Source organism: Lycium ferocissimum, chromosome 10, assembly GCF_029784015.1.
Source record: "Lycium ferocissimum isolate CSIRO_LF1 chromosome 10, AGI_CSIRO_Lferr_CH_V1, whole genome shotgun sequence".
Lineage (NCBI taxonomy): Eukaryota > Viridiplantae > Streptophyta > Magnoliopsida > Solanales > Solanaceae > Lycium > Lycium ferocissimum.
In genome coordinates, this window is record NC_081351.1 from 52,274,103 (window position 1) to 52,295,009 (window position 20,907).

General features: G+C 34.7%; 1 protein-coding gene across 1 annotated transcript; it reads right to left on the reverse strand.

Moving 5' to 3' along the window:
• Positions 1-15,205: 15,205 nt before the first annotated feature.
• LOC132035004 (disease resistance protein Roq1-like) lies at positions 15,206-20,555 on the reverse strand. Its single transcript, XM_059425327.1, has 5 exons — positions 20,437-20,555; positions 19,645-19,825; positions 19,424-19,593; positions 16,593-17,240; positions 15,206-15,824 (listed from the first exon to the last, which is right to left on the reverse strand). The coding sequence occupies exons 1-5, from the start codon at positions 20,553-20,555 to the stop codon at positions 15,206-15,208; spliced, it is 1,737 nt and encodes a 578-aa protein (XP_059281310.1).
• Between the last annotated feature and the right edge of the window lie 352 nt (positions 20,556-20,907).

The window sequence follows — 20,907 nt, forward strand, 5'->3', positions numbered from 1 at the left end:
CACTAGAGGGCCGGGACACGTTATACATGCATATGTACATGATGATTATTTACTTATGTCGCTCAACCCATAATGGGTCGATATGATATTGATACGCATGATTTATGTTTCAGAGGCAAGCCTTATGATTTTCTATGCTCCTTATTTCAGTATGATCCTGTTTATTGTATTTCATGCTTTACATGCTCAGTACATATTCCGTACTGACCCCCCCCCCCTTTTTTCGGGGGGGGGTCGATTTCATGCCCGTGCAGTACGGATACTCGTTTCGGTCGATCCGCCACCTAGGATTTCCATCCAAAATTGCCTTGGAGTGCTCCTTGTTCCGGAGCCTATATTTTGGTACAGACTCTTTCGTTGTATATGTATACGTCTACTCAGGGGTATAGCGGGGCCCTGTCCCGTCATATGATACTATTGTTACTCTTAGAGGTCTGTAGACATGTATGTGGGTTGTGAATAGCTACTGTTCAGTTGTGTTCGTATGATTTATGTTTTGGACGGTCCCATTCGCTATGGCAGCCCTATCGGCTTGCGTATGTATATATGTTTTGGGATACTGCGTGTTATGATATGTATAGATATGCGACAGATTGGGACGACGTCATGCCTTTATATATATAAGATCCTTATTATGTAAGTTGTGAATGAACATAGCCACAGTGTATACGAGTGTCCGGCACTAGTCATGCCTATGGGGGGTTCTAGAGAATGTAAGTATGGAAAAAATATGTATTTCATGCAATGTACCAAACACAGTATGGGGAGCTATGAGAAGCAGTTAACTTGCTAATAAAAAATGAGGCACACTAGTCATAAGACTCATGGCATAAGCAAACATGCATTATACAGGCAGAACTAGAACCTTTTTGAGTTTGGATTATCATATGCAAGATATAGTAGTATACAGAGAAAGCAGTTGCAGTTTGGACAAGCAAACATGATTTAGGCAAAACAAGCTACAGGCAGGTCTGAGTACATGAAGAAGGTATAAGATTGCATAGAAAAAACAAACAAGCTTCTTTGGCAGCATCTTTAAGGTAAGGATCCATATGGGCCTAGTGATCTTTAGTAATTCAGTTTCATGAACTCAAGATTTATATCTACTCTTTGTTTAACTTTTTCTCTTCCTTTTCATATGAGGCTGATCAATTTTACATTATCAAGTAACAGATCCTTAAGCATCAGTAGTCAGTGTATAACTCACACAAAGATTCAATTTAATAGATTAACTACTTCATAGTGAGAGTAGGGGTGGCACATTCTAACAAGGAAATAAGCTTCAAGAGGGAATAAATGAGAATCATGGGGAGGGATTTGCCATACTGACTCAACAACAGGATGCAAAGTCATTTAGCCTATGGTTCGAATAGGGAAGCACAACACAAGACAATACAACATTGGAACTAATCAAATGTTCAGAAACAGGTCATAGTTTTAACAAGTAGATGCAGTATTAGCAGAGACAAAATCATAGACATGCTTAAGTCCTCGCAATGGTGACAGTGATGGTTCGAGACATGGTCAAGTTGAGTGAACAGAGGAAAATGCATGAACAAACATTCAAAACTCATGGCATGCTAAAATTCTGATGAAGTGCAAAAGAAAAGGAACAACAAACATGTTTTCAAGTTTAGGCAGGATCTCAGAACAGAAATAAACAACATGAGGCATTCAAGAGACTTTCATGTTGTTTTAGTCACCCAGACAAGCTAACTCCCCTCTCGATTCCAGACTTTTTGGTAAACGGTAAAGTTTAAGGAAATGCATGCACTCTCATGGTAGAGATGTCCCCCATGGATTCATAAAATGTGCCATGACAATCCTTATTTGGAAGGAAAGTATTATGAGCCAAGCTAAGCTTGACCCTTCCCTACCCGTCTCTGAGGTGTCTTTAAAAAGGCCATTCTATTCCAAGTGATTCATAAACTGCTTGAGAATACTCACAACATCCTTAAACAACACTGTTAGACCAACTCTATCTAGCACTTACTCGTCATTTGATACATAACCAAAGTTCAGTTGTTTCATCCTACATTTCTAAACAGAATATAACTTCATAAACATTGGCATTATAGAGATAAGTCTTGTTAAAAAAAGTATACCTTTCTCTTCCCTATTCATGTTATAGAACAATGCATAATAAGGTCTAAAGGTAACAGTTCAGGTCTAAGAATAAGAACTCCTATCAATCCCATCTTAACTAGAGTTTTCTTTCCCTGGGTTCAGACCATGACGATGACCGCAACATAGGCAACTTGTCATAAAGGACTTTAATAAATTGAAATACCAATTTATCATTTTTTTTTATTTCATCTCAGTATTCTATCTCTTAAAATTTAGGAACTATTCTTCATGGCATAGTTAAGACAAGGTAGAGGTCCCTAGTTTTAGGTTTACATCAAATGAAAGACAACTTGAATCAATTCTTCTCTCTAGGAGAATTACACATAATCATTTCAAGATCAAGCAAGTCTTCACAGCACACTTAGTCTTACTAATCCAAAAAAAGAAAGCACATAGAAGGGTCATCCAAGCTTAAGCAAGTTGATTCTTGATACAGGGCTAGCTAATTATAGTTCACATGGATTATTCTACTCCTAATCAGTGAGTGCAAGCAATTTTAGTTAATGATCAAACAAGGTGTTCAAATTAGAACTGAACCAACAACATATGTCATTTATACTTCAACCATTAAATATATATATATATATATATATATATATATATATATATATATATATATATATATATATATTTAAATAAGTCCAAGTCTATTCTTAACAAGTATAACCAAATCCTGAATCTTCACCCCAAATAGTACCCTTCCGAACCTAAAGCTCACTCTAACCTCCGATTTTTCTCCTAACCTAGTCTTACTCAAACAAATAATCAGGACAAAAGATGAGTGATTACATTGATGGACTTGAACCAAACAGAACTACCCTCAAGCATAGTTTGTTAAGCATTATTGATTAATCATCTTCACACGTTTATCACAGGTAACCCCAAGCAGACACTCTATCATAAAGATATCAACTCAAACTAATCATGCTCATATTATTAATGTCTACCAAATCATTTCTCAACTAATAAGGAAGATTACAGGAGGATGATCACTAAACAACTTCAAACTAAGCATAACTTAATAATATTCAGTATCCAGGCTAATTAGGGGAAACTTAAAGGAAACAAACATTAAGATGGATTAACTAAACATAGCAATACCCCTAAACTAGACAGATCACTATTTAAACTCACACAACCAGAGAAAAAGAAACAAGAAAGCAATAACAAGATAAAATGTTACCTTTTGTGTGTGCAGCCATATCAAGAGTTGAATTTGGAGCCTTAGTGCTTCCAATCCCAGAACTCAACCACAAACAAAAGTAAATAAAATTTTGGAACTAGGAGACTCAAACTTTGTAAGGGTTTAAGCCTAAAATTATACTAGCACGCTTAAATTTTGAGTTATTACTCAATAGTCAAGCTTTTTCTGGTTGTCCCCAATTTTTTTTTTTTAAATGATGAGGATTGGGGTTCTATAAAATTCATTCAAAGCCTTAAACCACCGATGTGGTACAAAGCGAACTTTAAGATGCAAAACATAATACTATGAATTTAACGGCTAGGATTCACAAAAGATAAACATAAGCGGTTGGATCTGACCTATTCTAGGTCGATCCGCACCAAACCCTTGTGAACCAATGATAATTAAGTTTGTACAGTCCCAACATAACAACAAAAATGCAAAAATCACTTTTTGATTCCGAAAATAAGAGGAAAAAATAAAAGTGGGGAAGATTAATACCGCTTTTGGGGTGATAAAAGTGGATTTGAAGTCGAAACATTGATTGTTTCATGTAAATAACCATACCAAGCCTGTGCAAAGTCTGAGATCTTTGTACCGTTGCCATTTTTGGCATGAAAGAGAGAGAGGATCGAAGCGGCACTCTAGGGTTTAGGGGAAAGGGGAAAAGGGAAAGGGGAGGAGAGAGGATCGAGCGTAGAGGCTGTATGGTGTGGGGAGAAAATGAGGGAGTATTATTTTGTTTTACCCCCTAATTTTGTCGTTGTTTTTGGCCGGGTCCTGGTCCGCTTTGGACTGGGCTCGGTCCAATTTTTAAAAGAAATGAATAGGGGCCTTTTTGTACATATACCATATATGTATATTTATGTATATTCAGTGCATATACGTACATAAAGGGTAAAATGGATAAAACAAAAAATGGGTAAAAATTAAAACATTGATTGTTGACCATGATAATCTAATTATAACCAATTCAGGACGTAATCAACTTATTAATTTAAAAGGCGGCTAATTATGTAAATGGGCTTGATTTGCAAATACAGCCTTAATTGATTTTTATTCTTAATTGATTGTTGCAATTGTGGCCATACTTAGATTAATTAGTCAATTAAAGCTCAATTACATTATTGACCTTAATTAATTTGAGCTGAATGGATTTGGCCATTTCAATTAAGGCCATTAAACGGCTAATTTTGCAAGAATGACCCCAATTGTTTTAACCATGAATTGATTAATTCAATTGTGGCCATAACTAAAATAATTAAATAATTTAAAATAAATTTGCAATAATGTCCCTCTAATTGACTAATTACCCTAATTAAAAACTAGAAACAATTATGATTACTTTTAACAAATTATGCAAATACACAAAATTAAAGATGGAGAGATAAAATGGTCAATTATTTTAATTACTCAAATTACTTGGATTAAAGAGAATACTATATTTGCTAATCTTATTTTTGACAATTTAAACAGTAAATAGATGATTATTTAAAATCGCATTTCTTTGATTAAATCTAATAAATATTCTATAAATGTCATAAAATGTACCAATTAATTCCTAAATGATTTATAATATTATAGAAATTATTTTGCCAATTAAAAGGGGTAAAATATTGACCTAAATAATTTTATAAAATCATTTTGACCTCTAAAAATGCATGATTCACTTTTTTTTCATCCAACGCTTCTGAGTAATTAAAAATAATTATGGGAGGTCAAAAATTAGGTGTCAACATATACGTATTGCCACCACTGATCAGTTAGTTACGTTATGATTATTATTTTAGCCTCACAGTGTGACTGGATACTAAGATGATATGGAACCACAGAGCGGCTGGATATGTGTGTGTGTGTGTGTGTGTGTGTGTGTGTGTGTGTGTGTGTAAAGTATAAGTGTGTGAGTCATATGCCCACATCGACATTCAGAGTTTTAGGTTGAGTCTTTCTTGTTTCTCTTTACATTGATGCCCTTATATATGTTCTTATCTGCCTTACATACTCGTACATTCATTCGTACTGACTTCCCTTGCTGGAATGTTGCGTTTCATGCCCGCAAGTCGAGGTAAACGAATAGATGGATCTTCCCGATAGGCTACCCTAGCTCACTGTTGATTGTTGCACTTCATTCTTCCCAGGGTTGCTATAGTTAGTTGTTATGTCATGTGAATCTTGTATATATATGCATTTTGGGTATGGCGGGCCCTGTTCCGACCTTCTAACGGTCTTGTCACTCCTAGAGGCTTGTAGACATATGTCCTGTGTATAGTAGTGTTGTGTAGCCTCATCGGCCTATGTTTTGCTGTACAGTTTTCCCCCTGGTGGTCTCATCGGCCTATGTATATGTATATATATTGTTGCATATCTTTGTGTTGATGATGAATAAAGAGTCATCCTTCCATTTAATTCATTGCAAGATGGCCTTGTCGGCCCGTGTGTCATTCAAAATAATAGACAAGTAACGCATGTTGGTGTTCGGCAAGTAAGGCCCAGGTGCCGGTCTCGCCCCTCTGGTTTGGGGTGTGACACATAAATAAAAATATTATACAATGCAATGCAGTTTTTAAAGAAAGCTTAAAACGTGATATGGTAAATATTTAATAAATCTGAAAAAAGAAATTCTCTTTCTTTTTTAAAATCTGAAATGGTGCATGTTCAAACAAATCATTATTACTCTGTGCAAAATTTAATGCGCACAGGAAAATCCATAAGTCAACCTCTATTAATACATAAATTAAAAAGAAAGACAGAAATAAATAAATAAATATTGGGTCTCCACGGTAGAAGGACAGAGTTCACCAAAATTATCTTTGGAGTGAAGGCACGACCCAGGTTGTATTCTGCTCACCTACAACACATGTACCTCCACTAATCCCCATGAAGAGAATGTCAGTAACCACAATGGTACTCAGTGAGTCTCAATAATTCCTTTACTAAAACTAGAATGTGACTGAAAAAATATCAATGAAAAATAAAATATTCTAAAAGAATATTTAAAGCATAAGCATTTAAAATCAGTAAAGCATTTTAGCAATAACAATTCTTATAACTTTCTGAAAATCTTTTCTCTCTTTCGTTCTTTGTTTTCTGAAACATATGTAAAACTCAAATAGATAAATAGTGAAACTTTTGTCCAAAGTAAATCTTGTAAATGTTTAAAACATGTTCTTTCTTTCCTCTTTTTTGTTTCTTTCTATGGAATACCATTTGACTTTGACATTCTATCACGCCCCAAATCATGCTCTGGGCGTAACACAGCACTTGGTGCCTTGCTACATGTGACCAAGCGAACCACATGGTTTGCTGAATCAAAATGGGACATGAACTAAAGCGGAATATAATGTAAACATGCATGGTGTGAGTAAAACATGGGATTATATAATCATAAGTTCTAAAAATATTATTATATCATGAATGCAAAAATATAGTAATGTAGCCAACAAGGCTAACTCAGCTGAACATATGACATGACATAACTGATTAGTCTATGAAACCTCTAACATGAGTCTGATTACTAAACTATTTACCGGGACAAGTCCCAACATACCTTAACTGCATAACTGCATAACTGACATGAAATAAATAAAGATAACACCCCGAATGAGATGGGGCTCACCACTAGCTGATACGACCAATAGTCCTAAAGAGCAGATCTGTTGTCCTGTAGATCACTACCTGCATCGCGAAATGCAGGCCCCCGGGCAATAAAAAGGGACGTCGATACATTTGAATTGTATTGGTATGTATAGCAACTGAATGAAATGAACATGGCACATGAAATAATAGAACTGAAACTGTAAGTTGAATATGAACATGAGCATGAGCATCATCTGACATGAATAAATTTATAACATGAGTAAAAAAAAAATTTAAGTACATATGTATATCTGTATTTTGTGGGAGAGCCTTAGTATAACTGACAACATGGAATCGCCACGTGTGTAAGTGGAGTCTGGTACCTGGCCCAACCAGCAGAGCAGACCAACACCTTGCCAGGGTATGAGACATAAGTATGACATGACAGGATCCGATTCAATTGTCTGAAGGTGTCGTCCTAATCTGGGCGGATCGACCTTTACCCTATATTGGCATACGTAGTTTCATGTTGTCTGAGCCTTCTCGGTAAACCTATGCTACTCCCAAAAACATGAACACAGATATAGGTTACATAGCAGCCCATGGTTTGTATAACATAACTTGTAAGTATAACTTGTAGACGTGATTCGTGAGTATAATATATTATGAATATAAGTATGTAGTACAACTTGTATGAAAAGCATAATAGTTCATATCTTGCATTTAAGAACCCATGGAATGCAAAGCATGGGTATTCATGGATTACGGATAGATTCTCAATAACCAAAAATGGAATATTAAGAACAAAATAACGAATTATTAATACGAACAGGGTAAATCATGGTACATGTACTTAGGGTCATCATGAACTTGACTAGAAACCCTAGTTTTGGTGAAACTTCATAATTTCATGGAAGAACGTGATGTGGGGAAGAACAATGATGCTCTCCCACATGGATAGAAACCCTACATACATTAATCGCTCCACAACTTGTAGAAAAGGTCTGAACTTGAAGAGGAATCCCAAAAGCTTCACTCTTGAATCCTTGAGAGGGGTTTTCTTGAAAACCTAGGTTAGGAACAATGAATTTCTACTTAGCACTCATGGATATAGGTTAGAATTCACTTGGAATGCTTAGAATAGGCTTACCTTGGCGTATGAGAGTGATGGGAGAAGAAAACTTCGTGATAGGGCTTGAAAAGATGAAAAATAGAATAAAAGACTTAAAATACGTATTTATATTGTTCGTTGCATCGGTAATTGTATGGGCACAATACATGACCCGTACATAAATGTAAGGCCCCATGTACGGCCCCTACATAAATGTACAGTCTGTATAAACTGATCGTACTTCGATTTTCAAATCTCAGAAGCTGAGATTTTTCCATGCCTTGATACGGACCAAAAGTACGGTCCGTATTTATTTGTGCGGTTGGTAATACAGCCCGTATAATTTTATACGGTCCGTATGTCTCACCGGACTTCCTAAACAGAAAGTTGGATTTTCTGGGGAAAATGTACGGGCATTTGTACGGCCTGTATAACTGGGCGTAAAATTGAGAATTCACTTGATCAAAACGAATTTAATTCTAACACTCCCCTTCTGATTTTCTAAGTCCTGAATCATGAACATAACTTAGTTTGAAGGGGCGAGGTGTTACACATTATCTCTCTTGGGATCATTCGTCCTCGAATGATGGGTCATGGTTAAGAATGCAACTGGACATGGCTTGAGTACGTGAAAGTGAGGAAACATGACATGGATCATGGAGACTGAAATAACATGACATGGTTTCATGGAAACATGAGCGCTAGGACATAAGACATGAGTAGAGAATACATGAACGTGAAACGTGAGGCATGAATAAGTAAGGGACATGGCATGGATACAGAAGCTATTTACCTTGAACGCTCTCTGCTTGCTCCCTAAACAAATGCGGATATCTGGATTTCATGTCTTTTTCGGTTTCCCATGTAGCCTCTTCAACTTTCTGACTCCTCCATAAGACCTTTACCGAGGCTACTTCCTTAGTCCTCAACTTGTGAACTTGACGATCAAGAATAGCCACAAGGATCTCTTCATAGGTCAGACCATCTTTTAACTTTGGTTCATATTGACTTGGAACTCTCCTTAAAAAAGTATTTATTAGAGAGCTTTTAATTAAATTTATCTTATAAATTATGCTTTGAAAATCTATGTTTGACTACTAATATTATATTCAGTTACTTAATGATAAGGGTAATATTGAAAAAAATAAAAAATCTCTCTTAATTTACTAAAATGGGCAAGTAAAAAAAAAAAAACTATGTTTAATATATGGGACAAGTAAAAAAAAAAAAATGTAGCGGAGTATTAACATATAAAATGAAATAAGTAGGAGTAATTAATATAAAGGGAAAAGTGTCTTTTTTACCTCTCTTATTAAAAAAGGTTTAATATTACCTTCCGTTATACTATCACTCCATATGTGCCCCTAACATTATGAAAATGGCTCAAATTTACCACATGACATGTCAATTACCAAATCAACCCTCCTCCTCCTCCTTCTTCTTCTTCTATAACCACCTAAAGTCACCAACACCTTTACCATTTCGTGTTGGAGGTTTATGTGTGTGTACATATATATATATATATGTGTGTTTGAAATACCTTTTCCAAACCCCTCTCTGTTTCTATTTTTACTATGTAAAGATACTTTTTTATTTACTTATCTTTTTGCAAATAGATTTAAAAGTATTTTAGTCATTTAATAAATATTTTTAGAAAACATACAAATTACTTATTATCAGCTTCAATACAAAAATATAATATTTCTAAGCATACTTATCAGTTAAGTTCAACCAACTAAACAAAATAGACTCTACATTTGGCAACAGATCGAAGCAAGGCCGATTCAGTGATATCCTTATCCATTTTATATGTCACTTTTTTCTATTTAATTTGTCGAAAAATATTAATGACAACTTTTATATTTTAATAATCTTAATTTTTGATATACTGACGACATGGTTTTATGGAATTAACAAAATATGGTGCATACCCATAAGACTTTTTAAGGGTTCTTTGGTGTAATTTTTGTGTCCAATCCAATCAAATATTAACATATATAAAATGAAATAGGTATAATAGAAAAACCAAGTAATGAGATACTCCTTCCGTCCCAATTTACATGAGAGTGTTTGAATGGGCACTGAAGTTTAAAAAGAAATGATTTTTTTTTAATTTTGTGGTCTAAAACAAGTCAAAAAAAATTGTGGCTAGAAATCATTTTATAGGTAAAATAAGAACTTTAGAGTTAAATTATTTCTAAACATAGGAATGTGCTAATTGTTTTTGGTACTGACTAAAAAAATAATAATAATATCATACTCCCTCCGTCTCAAATTATTTGTCGCTTTTTTGTATTAGGCGCTCCTTAAGAAACATTAATTAGTAAGGTGATTTGACTAAGAGCCTGTTTGGATGAGCTTAAAAAAAGCAGCTTATAATTGAAAACAACTTATAAGCTGGAAAAAAAAATAAGTTGGGGTAGGCCAACTTATTTTTTTTGGCTTATAAGCTGTTTTCAGCTTATAAGCTTATAAGCCGCTAGATAAACTAAGCTAAACGGGCCTAATTATTTTTTGGGCTTATTTTAAGCACAAAATGGTTTTTTGCTCACCAAGCACTCAAAAAAAGTTGAAAAAATTTTATGTTGTTTTCAGCAACTTATAAGCCAATCCAAACGGGCTCTAACTCTATCCTTATTTTATGTCTAAGTTATAATCTCTCTCTGTCAAATTTTTATAATCTCTCTCTGTCAAATTTTTACTCTATATAGTGTCATCTCCATTAATGACAAGGATAAAATGAGAAAAAAAAACAATTAATTGTATCTTGAAATGATAAATAATTTGAGATAATTATTTTTAGTAATCACGACACATAATTTGAAACGGAGAGAATATAAATTGGGACAGATGGAGTAAGTGTTTTGGCGGGGGAAATTGTCCAACTCTTGATATAGTAACTTGAAGACCTGGGATGAAATAAATAAAATAAAAAAATAAAAAAAAACTTGAAGACTTGGGGTCAAAGGCAGTTTCCCGCCAACTTCGCCTTAAGTTTCGTGTAATTTTCCTTCAAACTTCCCATCTTTTTCCTGGAACCTCATGTGAACTTCTTTTCTCATCTTTTTGCGGGAACCTCATGTGATATTCACATTATTTTCCATTTGACTTCCTACCTCTTTCCTTGGAAACCTTATTTAAAACCCTTCGTCTCTATACATTTGCCAACTCTCTCTTACGAAATTTTCTCGTGCCATAATATTCATTAGGACCATGGAACCAACTTTTATTTTGCGTTTATATCATCCTAGATTTGAAATAATTTGCCAACTCTCTCTCTCTCCCTCTCTATTGCCAACTTTGAAGATATCAAGTTCTTCAGAAGGTAGAATTGATAAAGCCAATCCTTTTACCTTCCTTATTTTCTTTTAATTATAGTATCATGTAGTAGTATTATCATCATTTGAAATTGTTAAGACCGCTTTCTCTACGAAATTTTCGTTGTGCCATGGAAATCAATTCACACCAACTTTTGCGTTTATATTCATCCTAGATTCGAAATACTTTATATATTAACTTAGGTCGCTTAGAGTTTCTAAAAAATGGAATGGTTATACTTTCCTAAGCTAAAGAGCAATGCTTTAAATTTTTTTATTTCTAGATTACGTATCAGATACAAGTTACAACTCTATTATATATCAAATTTTAATGAGGAACTTTTGCAGGCTCCGTCGTGATGATTACTTGACAGATGGGTGATAAATCAGTATAGCATAGCAGAAGCCTAGAACAAATTAAGGATCACTGTTAGAAATTGATCATCCAAAAGGTATTCTCTCTTCTACCTAAGGAAATTAACTACCATTCTGATAATCTCATAATTATATTTTATACAAAGGGAATTAGGGTCTAAAGCCTTAAATTCTTACGCATTTGGTAATAACGTTTATGATACTAGACAACGGTTTTTTTAATTGTTGGCACCACGTTACATATTATTTTTTTCTAGCATGAACACATTATGCTAAACATTTTAATTAGTTTAGAGTTTGATTTCTATTCATAAGAATAACTACTTTTCAGTATTATGCACTTCTTCTTTTCCTTTTCCTGACGATATTAAACTACGTCAAATTTAATTACATGTAGCTTTGATGCTAATATGGATTTGATAGCTAAAAATGACCGTAAGTGACCAGTTAGACAAAGTTATAAAACTTGTCTATGCTTATGGCGTATGTACGTTAAATCTTTTACTTCATCCAGACGATTAAAAAAAAAACCCATGAAAATTTTGAATTCTCAATTAGTTTGGTCTCAGCGCAATCGGCCCAAACTACCCTAGGATTTTTATCTTACTATGGATCATTATCCTTAACATTTCACTTTTTTCTGGGCTTTGTAGGAGAAAGCTATGGATCATTATCCTTAATAGCCCTTCTTTTCTTTTTTTAAATAATAATCCTTTCTTCTCTTTAATAAAAAAAATAGCCCTTCTTTCACTTATTGCATGGTCGAAAAAAATTGTTATCTTCTTTTGGAGGTATTACACAGTGAAAAACTTAAATTCCAAAATATAATTCTCCTACTTTTGAATCACTAGTGTAATAGAGCTAAGTATGGTCATATTAAATAACGAAAACGCCCAGCATTTGTCATCCCAAAGTAATCAGTCTTTGTATTGTGATTAGTACTCCCTCTGTTCCAAAAAGATTGTCCTCCTTTCCTTTTAATCTGTCCCAAAAAGATTGTCACCTTTCTATATTTAGAAATAATTTAACTTTTATGATTGATTTACTAGCCTACACAACTATCTAAGCGCTTTTTTGGACCACACATTTCAAAAGTCTTCCTTTATTTCTTAAATTTTGTGCCAAGTCAAAAGAGGACAATCTTTTTGGGATGGAGGGAGTATCATTTTAAGCATCTCATTTTTCAAATACCATTGATATATTAATCAGTCCACATGTTTAATCTTTTTATTTTTCAAAATCCACATGTTTAAACTTACGTAATGTAAAAGAGGCCATTATCCCAATAAAATCTTCATCCCACAATAATCATGTTTTTGTAATAAATTTTCTAGTTTTAAATATCATTTCCCATTAAAGCCTAAGTATAATTCAAAGTCAAGGCTGAACCGAGACAATAACAGTTCAACTGTTCTTTCTTCAGTAGATTAATCAGTCTTCGTGTAAGATTAAGCACTGATGAAGACTTTTCTTATTAGATTCTATTGAAAAGGGCCAAAATTTCCTAGACTATCATAAAAGGAATAAATATATCCTTCATTCATCTATTTTGCTAAAATATCCCTCTGGTTACATTTTTGGCTCACTTGTCCTCTTTGACTAATGGTCAACATAGATTAAAGTTTATTTAAATTCCACGTGACATTTTATTACTGATTCAATTTTGACTCTGATCCACTTAAACAAATCCACCCACCCATTTTTTCACTTACCCGATCCGCCCGAAACACGCGCGGAAAAGATTGAATCTCATTGGAAAAATCATTTTTGGCTATTTTTGCTGTAGTTACTCATCTTTTTCAAACTTTCTCAAAAACCTGATTATGGTGTTTTTAAGATTATTCACTTTAAGTCTTCTTCCCATCTAAATGAAGACTCATGTCGATATTCTGTAACATTAATGTGTCGATATCACTGAACCCTCATTTCAACTAAGCTAAATCCCACATCCATTCCAAGATCCTTCAATGTCTTCTTCCCATGTGACATTTATCAAGAATTAAGCATAGCAGTGAATGTGCAACTAGTCAACCCCCAAAGTCTCACAAGCCAAACAAGTGTATCTACTAAGAATTAACATTTCGGACAAACTCAACCAATTTTTGCCACCCCACCCCCACCCCCACCCCCCATCCCCAACACCAAAAAAAAATAAATGAAGAAGGTGAAACAAGAACATACCGGCAAAGAAGCTCAAACAACAATGGGAAGCTCTCCTTCACATAATATCAATTAATCAAGATTCTTCATTCTATATACGGAAAACTTGATTGAGATTATTCACAAATTTGGCAAGACTTAAGTGGATAATCTCAAAAACATCATTGTTAGATTTTTGAGAAAGCTTGAAGAAGATGAGGAAGAAGAGTAAAAATGACTGAACATGATTTTTCCGGTGACATTTTATGTTTTCAAGGCGGATTGAGGGCCGGATCAAGTGGGTAAATTTATTTAATTGGGCCAGAGTTTAAAATTGGACTAGTAATAAAGTGTCACGTGAAATCTAAATAAACTTTTTTTTTTAATTCCGTGTTGACCTTTAGTTAAAGGGGATAGGTGAACCAAAAATATAACCGGAGGGATATTTTTAGCAAAGTAGTGGATGAACGATATTTTTAGACTTTTTCCAATATTCCCGAGGCATTATTAACCATTTACCGTAAATTCTATATGAAAGTACTTTGGCCAAAGCCTGGCGAATCTGGTACATTTCTACTTCCTCGTCTTATTTTTTTATCAATAGCAAAAATTTTGAACAAATAAAAGGTGGTCTTATCCGGTTAGTAATTGTGCGATGCAGAAACATATTTAGAATTTGAATTCGAAATTATACCACATTTTATAAAATCTATTAATTCTATTGATTAGTAAGATTCCTTTTGAAACATATATTCATTATTTTAGTCAAAATTATAGAATTGAGATGAAGTCATATCTCTGGAATTAGCAAGAAGATGTTTGTGGAGGGGTAGGTGACTTTTTCCCTTTTATATGAAAGAGTAAAATATTCTGATATGTATTAATGGATATCTAACTAGAGAAATGTTGAGTAACTTGCTATAATTTGTTATTCCCTTTGTCCAAATTTAGGTGAAGGGGTTTCAATACAAGCTAGGTCAAACGACTTTATTTTGATTATGAATTTAGCTATAATTCTTTTTACTTTTTAAAATAATATATACAATACTTCGAAAACTATAGCAAAATACTATATACAAGTTAATATAGCTAATGATTTAAAATATTTTAAAAAAATATTAAAACATTGTAATTACAAAAAAAAAAAAAATATTTAGCGCCCCAAATAGTAACAACTTCAGGTAAAAAAGGAACGGAAGGATATATTACACTGATAATAATACAAAATAGCATCTGCGCCGTCAATATGTACAAACATTACTGTTACACTAGGGTTTGACACTTTGACTATAAACACTTGCTCATTAAGTTACGGCATTCCTTCCTTATATTAAAAAAGAAAATGAGGCAGGAACCTAAACAGGAATTCTAAGAACCTCAAAAATGGCTGTTGAATGCTTTGTGCATCATTGTCGGGGAAGAGACCTCATAAATTTGATCAACTCCATGGTTGAGCAAGACATGTTTATCCCTCGTTGTAATAACAATTCTGCTGCCATTGCCAAACCAGGTAGAATTTCCAACCAAAGCTCGTAATTGGGCCACGTCATCCACACCATCAAGTACTGCTAACACTTTTTTGTAACGTAATCTATCACTCATTGCCATCATTCCTCCATCGTCATCACCTGAGTAATCAACTCTCTCAGTAATATTTAATCTTTGATCATATTTCAAAAGATCTGACAAAAAAGTTCTCACTATAGATGCTAGTCCTTTCTTCTTTGATATTTCACCAACTGCAGAAAGGAAGCAAAACCCTTCAAATTGCTCGTAATACATGCAAAAGACGGCTTTCGCAATGGCCGATCTAATACTTGTATCTATCTTATTACGTCCATGGATTCCACAAAATAACACCTCATCTGACCCCATCCGTAGCAATGGAGTTATTCTTTTCACATGGAATTCAACATTCATTAATCCATTAGAATCTGCATCTCTTAATCTTTGAACCACTTCTCCAACAATCTCATTGATGCACCCTGATTCACTCCTGTCATTTTCACACAGATTTCTTTTAGTATAATTTTCCACGTGTATAATCAGAGGCGGATCTAGCATTTAAAGCTTACGGGTTCCAAAAATGTCAAATTAATTTTTTTTTTTTTAATTATCTTTGGCAAGGGGAGTTGAACCCTCATCCAAGTTACCAATAAAGCTTAAGTGGGTTCCATTTTTGTTTTGTTACTGGTTTCCCAACAAATATTTCTTATATATTTAACAGATTTCTCAATACAAACACAGGGTCGTAAAACTTACTGGGTTATTCCCGAGAATCCACACCCAATTACCTAGATCCGACCTTGTGTATAATTATCTTGGCAAATTTTCCCCATTTTATAAGGATTTAACTTTTTATTCAGAGAACTCATTATTCATTAAAATAGTACATAAATTATTGTTTAACTTATTTTTTCTTTTGCCACAAAAAAATAATTATTTAAATACATCAACCAAACGACATAGATGCAAATGATTCTCAAACTTACCTAAAAAAGTAGGTTTAACTCTTAACTTTTACAGTGTTATATGTTGCCCTAATTAGTTCAACTGGTATAAGAGATCTGGCAAGGATCTATTGAGGGCTCCATTACCCTCTACTTGAAGGTAATTTTGTCTTTTCTAAAACAAAAGCTTTTCTTGTCAAGACCAAAGCAATTTTCTTAGAAGAATCTAAATATATACAGTAGTAATTAATTAACTAAATTGCCTACGATATGCATGTGAAGTAGCTAGCAGTGAGTGTAGAAGTATAACGTACCCATTATGGATCTTCCGAACGTGAAAGCCAGCGATATCGGCAGCTTCCCTCAACGCTCTCTTCCATTTTGTCAAACTAGAGTTATCATCCTGGTTTTGCTCCTCAAGTTCAGCAAATCCTTTGCCAAATTCATTCTTAAGATGTCGTACATCAGATGGTTCCACATCGTAGAAGACGGGGAAAACAATTAGCCCTAGCCTTTCCTGACATTCCATAATCTCTACAAGTTCGTTCATAACCCATTTTGATGACGCATAATTTCTTGAGAAAACAGGGATAGCAATTTTTGATGATTGAATTGCCTTCAAAAGTCCTTCTTCTATGCGTTTTCCTTTCACTAGACATTCGTCATCTTTGAAAGTTTGAATTTTTTTGGATACCAATGACCCATAAAGATGATCAACGAATGTCATACGAGTGTCTTCACCTCTAAAATTCAAGAACACATCGTACTTATTATTGGATGACAAAATCAACTGTGTAGAAAATGATGACTGAGTTCCAGGAAACGAAGATGACCTAGTGAATTTTGAAGCTTTGGGAGATGATGGGAAATTGAAACTTGTCGTGGAAGAGTAGCCACGGCTAGCTGCACAAGGAAAAGAATTTGACTTATTTAGTCGAGGGGAGCTAAGTATAACTCTAGGACTAAATGGAGATTGAGACGACACAGAGGTAAAACTATTATGGAGAAAGAAAGACATGGTTCTTTTTCTGAGGTTCAAGCTAGAGGTGATGCTCATTGTCTTTAGAAGTATAAGAGTACACACTGGGAGGGCTAAATTTATAGGCCAGGAAGTTTTTTTTTTTTTTTTTAATTTTAATTTTCTTTTAAAATCATTACATAAATGGGAGATTGGGGAATGAAAAGGGAAAAGAACAGGCAGATTTCTAATATTAACTTGATGGGTACAATAGTTAAAAATTTTAGTATTGACTTCGTTGTATCCTTAAAATTATGAGTTCAGATCAAGTGTTCATTAAAAATATAATAAGTTTTCACATACTGTTGCACCGAATATTGTCAAAAAAATCAGTCACGAAAGGGCTAATTTGAATTGAACTCTCACATGATGCCACTATAGATAGAGAAAGGTTATTAGTTTTACTAGAACACCAATTATGTATATCAAAAAAAGTAGAGAAAGACTACAGTGATTTTAAAGTACACATGCATATTTTATCATGTAAATTTGGATGAAATATTCTCTCTTAAACTTTCATTAAAAGTTAATCTCCTCTCTCACCATTAAACATTTTACATTTTGTCATGACCCGATTATTGATCGGAGCTGTGATCGAAACTTGATGTCTTAACTTGACTGAGCAAATTATCTAACATGTTCTGTTCTGATCTAACATGGCATGCAATCAATAAACTTTCGAAAATAATCTAATTTTTTTATTTATTTGAAACCTTACGCAAACGAAGGCAAATAATCAAACAATACTTCTTTAAAATTGGAAATGTCTATGACTACTTTTAAGCATGGATGCTCATGGATTACGGACGGATTCTCAATAATCAAAAATGGAATATCAAGAATATAATAACGAACTAGTAATACAAACATGGTATAGCATGATACATGTAACTTAGGGGTATCATGCATCGAAATAGAAACCCTAGGTTTATGGACCTTCGTGTTTTCATGTATGAACTTGGCATGGGGAAGAACAATGATGTTCCCACATGTGGATAGAAACCCTATATACTTTAATCGGTCCAAACTTATAGAAAAGGTCTGAACTTGAAGAAGAAATCCAAAAGCTTTAATCTTGAATCCTTGTGGTAGGTTTTCTTGAAAACCCTAGGTTAGAGACATTGAATTTCTATTTAGAATTCATGGATATACGTTAGAATTCACGTGGAATGATTGGTATAGGCTTACCTTAGTGAATGATATTTATGGGAGAAGAACTTCATGCTAGGGCTTGAGATTATGAAAAATAGAATAAAAGGCTGAAGTTCCGTATTTATGCTGTTCACTAAATAGGCACTTATACGGCCCGCACTTAAATGTATGGCCCGTATAATTTGCTCATATTTCAAATGGTTAAATTCCAGAAACTAATATTTTTCCATGCCTCGATACGGACCAAAAGTACGGTCTGTATTCATTTGTACGGTGCAAGGTATGGGTTGTATAAATTGTACGGTTTGTAAAACCCCACCGTAATTTCTAGGGTTTAGATACTGTACAAAGTACGACCCGTATAATATTATACGATCCGTATAACCCTGGCATAAAAACTGTTAATTCACTGAACTGAAATGAATTTTAATTCCAACACTCCCCGTCTGATTTCTGAACCCTTGAATCATGAACATAGCTTTGTTTGAAGGTACGAGGTGTTACAATATCCCCCCCCCCCGGGGTCATTCGTCCTCGAATGATGGGTTATAGTTAAGAATGCGTTGGACATGGCTTGAGTACATGAACATGAGAAAACATAACATCGAACATGGGGATTGAGTAAAACATGACATGGTTTCATGAAAGCAAGACCGTTGGGATATGAGACATAAGTAGAGAATACATGAATGTGAGGCATGAATACGTAAGGGACATAGAAGGTATTTACCTTGAACTTTCTCTGCTTACTCCTCAAACAAATGCGGATTTCTGGATTTTGTGTCTTCTTCGGCTTCCCATGTAGCCTCTTCGACTTTCTAACTCCTCTATAGCACCTTTACTGAGGCTACTTCCTTAGTTCTCAACTTGCGAATCTGACGATCAAGAACAGCCACACGAATCTCCTCATAGGTTAGGCCATCTTTAACTGTTATAGTGTCAGCAGGAACAACCAACGACGGGTCTCCCACTCACTTTCTCGACATGGATACATGAAACACTGGGTGCACAACAGCCAATTCTTGTGGCAACTCAAGCTCATAAGCCACTTGACCAATCCTTCGCAAGATTTTGTATGGCCCAATATATCTGGAACTAAGTTTCTCTTTCTTGCCAAATCTCATCACACCTTTCATAGGTGAGACCTTTAAGAACACGCAATCATCAACTTGAAACTCTAATTCTTTTCACCTCACATCCATGAAGGACTTTTGGCGACTTTGAGCCATCCTCAAACGCTCCTGGATCAACTTGAATTTCTCCATGGCTTGATAAACTAAATATGGTCCCAATAACTCTATTTCACCAACTTCAAATAAACCAATGGGTGATCTACACCTTCGCATATGCAGAGCTACAAATGGTGCCATCTGGATACTAGCATGGTAAATGTGATTATAAGAAAAATTTAATGAGAGGCAAAGTATTCATCCCAATTACCTTTAAAGTCTAAGACACATGCCCTCAACATGTCCTCAAGAGTTTGAATAGTACGCTCTGCCTGGCCTTCTATCTGAGAATGAAAAGCTGGGCTGAGGTTTACCTTGGTACCCAAACTTTTCTCAAAGGACTTCTAAAAGTTTTTCATGAACTGAGCACCACGATCTGAAATAATGGACACTGGGATCCCATGCAATCTGCCAATCTCATGAATGTACAACTTGGCATAGTCTTCTGCTGAATCTGTGGTCTTGACTGGCAAAAAGTGCACTGACTTAGTAAGTCGGTCCACAATCATCTAAATCGAGTCATGTATTCGCGATGAGCGAGGTAGACCTGTTATAAAGTCCATATTTATCATCTCCCATTTCCAAGCAGAAATATCAATATTCTGAACTAACCCACCAGGCCTCTGGTGCTTAGCTTTCACTTGCTGACAATTTTAACACTTAGCCACAAAATCTTCTATATTCTTTTTCATATCATTAGACCAATAAATGTCCTTAAGGTCATGGTACATTTTCGTGGAACCTAGATGGATGGAATACCTGGAATTGTGAGCTTCTGACATAATTCGCTCTCTAAGCTCATCAATATCTGGAACACATAGTCTGCCTCGGTACCTCAAAGTACCCTCATCTCCCTCTTGTTCGGAGGTCTTTGTCATATGCTTGTGAATCCCCTCTTACAGTTGTAATAAAAAAAGATCATTAAATTGTTTCTCCTTCACTTCAGCTACTATGGAGGAATTGGCCCTGTTTTGAACAATAACTCCACCATTTTAGGAGTCCAGGAGTTGAACTCCTAGGTTTGCCAAGCAGTGAACTTCCTATGTTATAGTTCTCTTGTCTGCCTCAACGTGAGCTAAACTTTCCATGGATCACCGACTAAGAGCATTGGCTAATATATTCGCCTTCCCTGGGTGATAGAGAATATTCGCATCATAATCTTTAAGAAATTTGAGCCATCTTCTTTGTCTAAGATTCAACTCCCTCTGCTTGAAAATAACGAACGCGGAC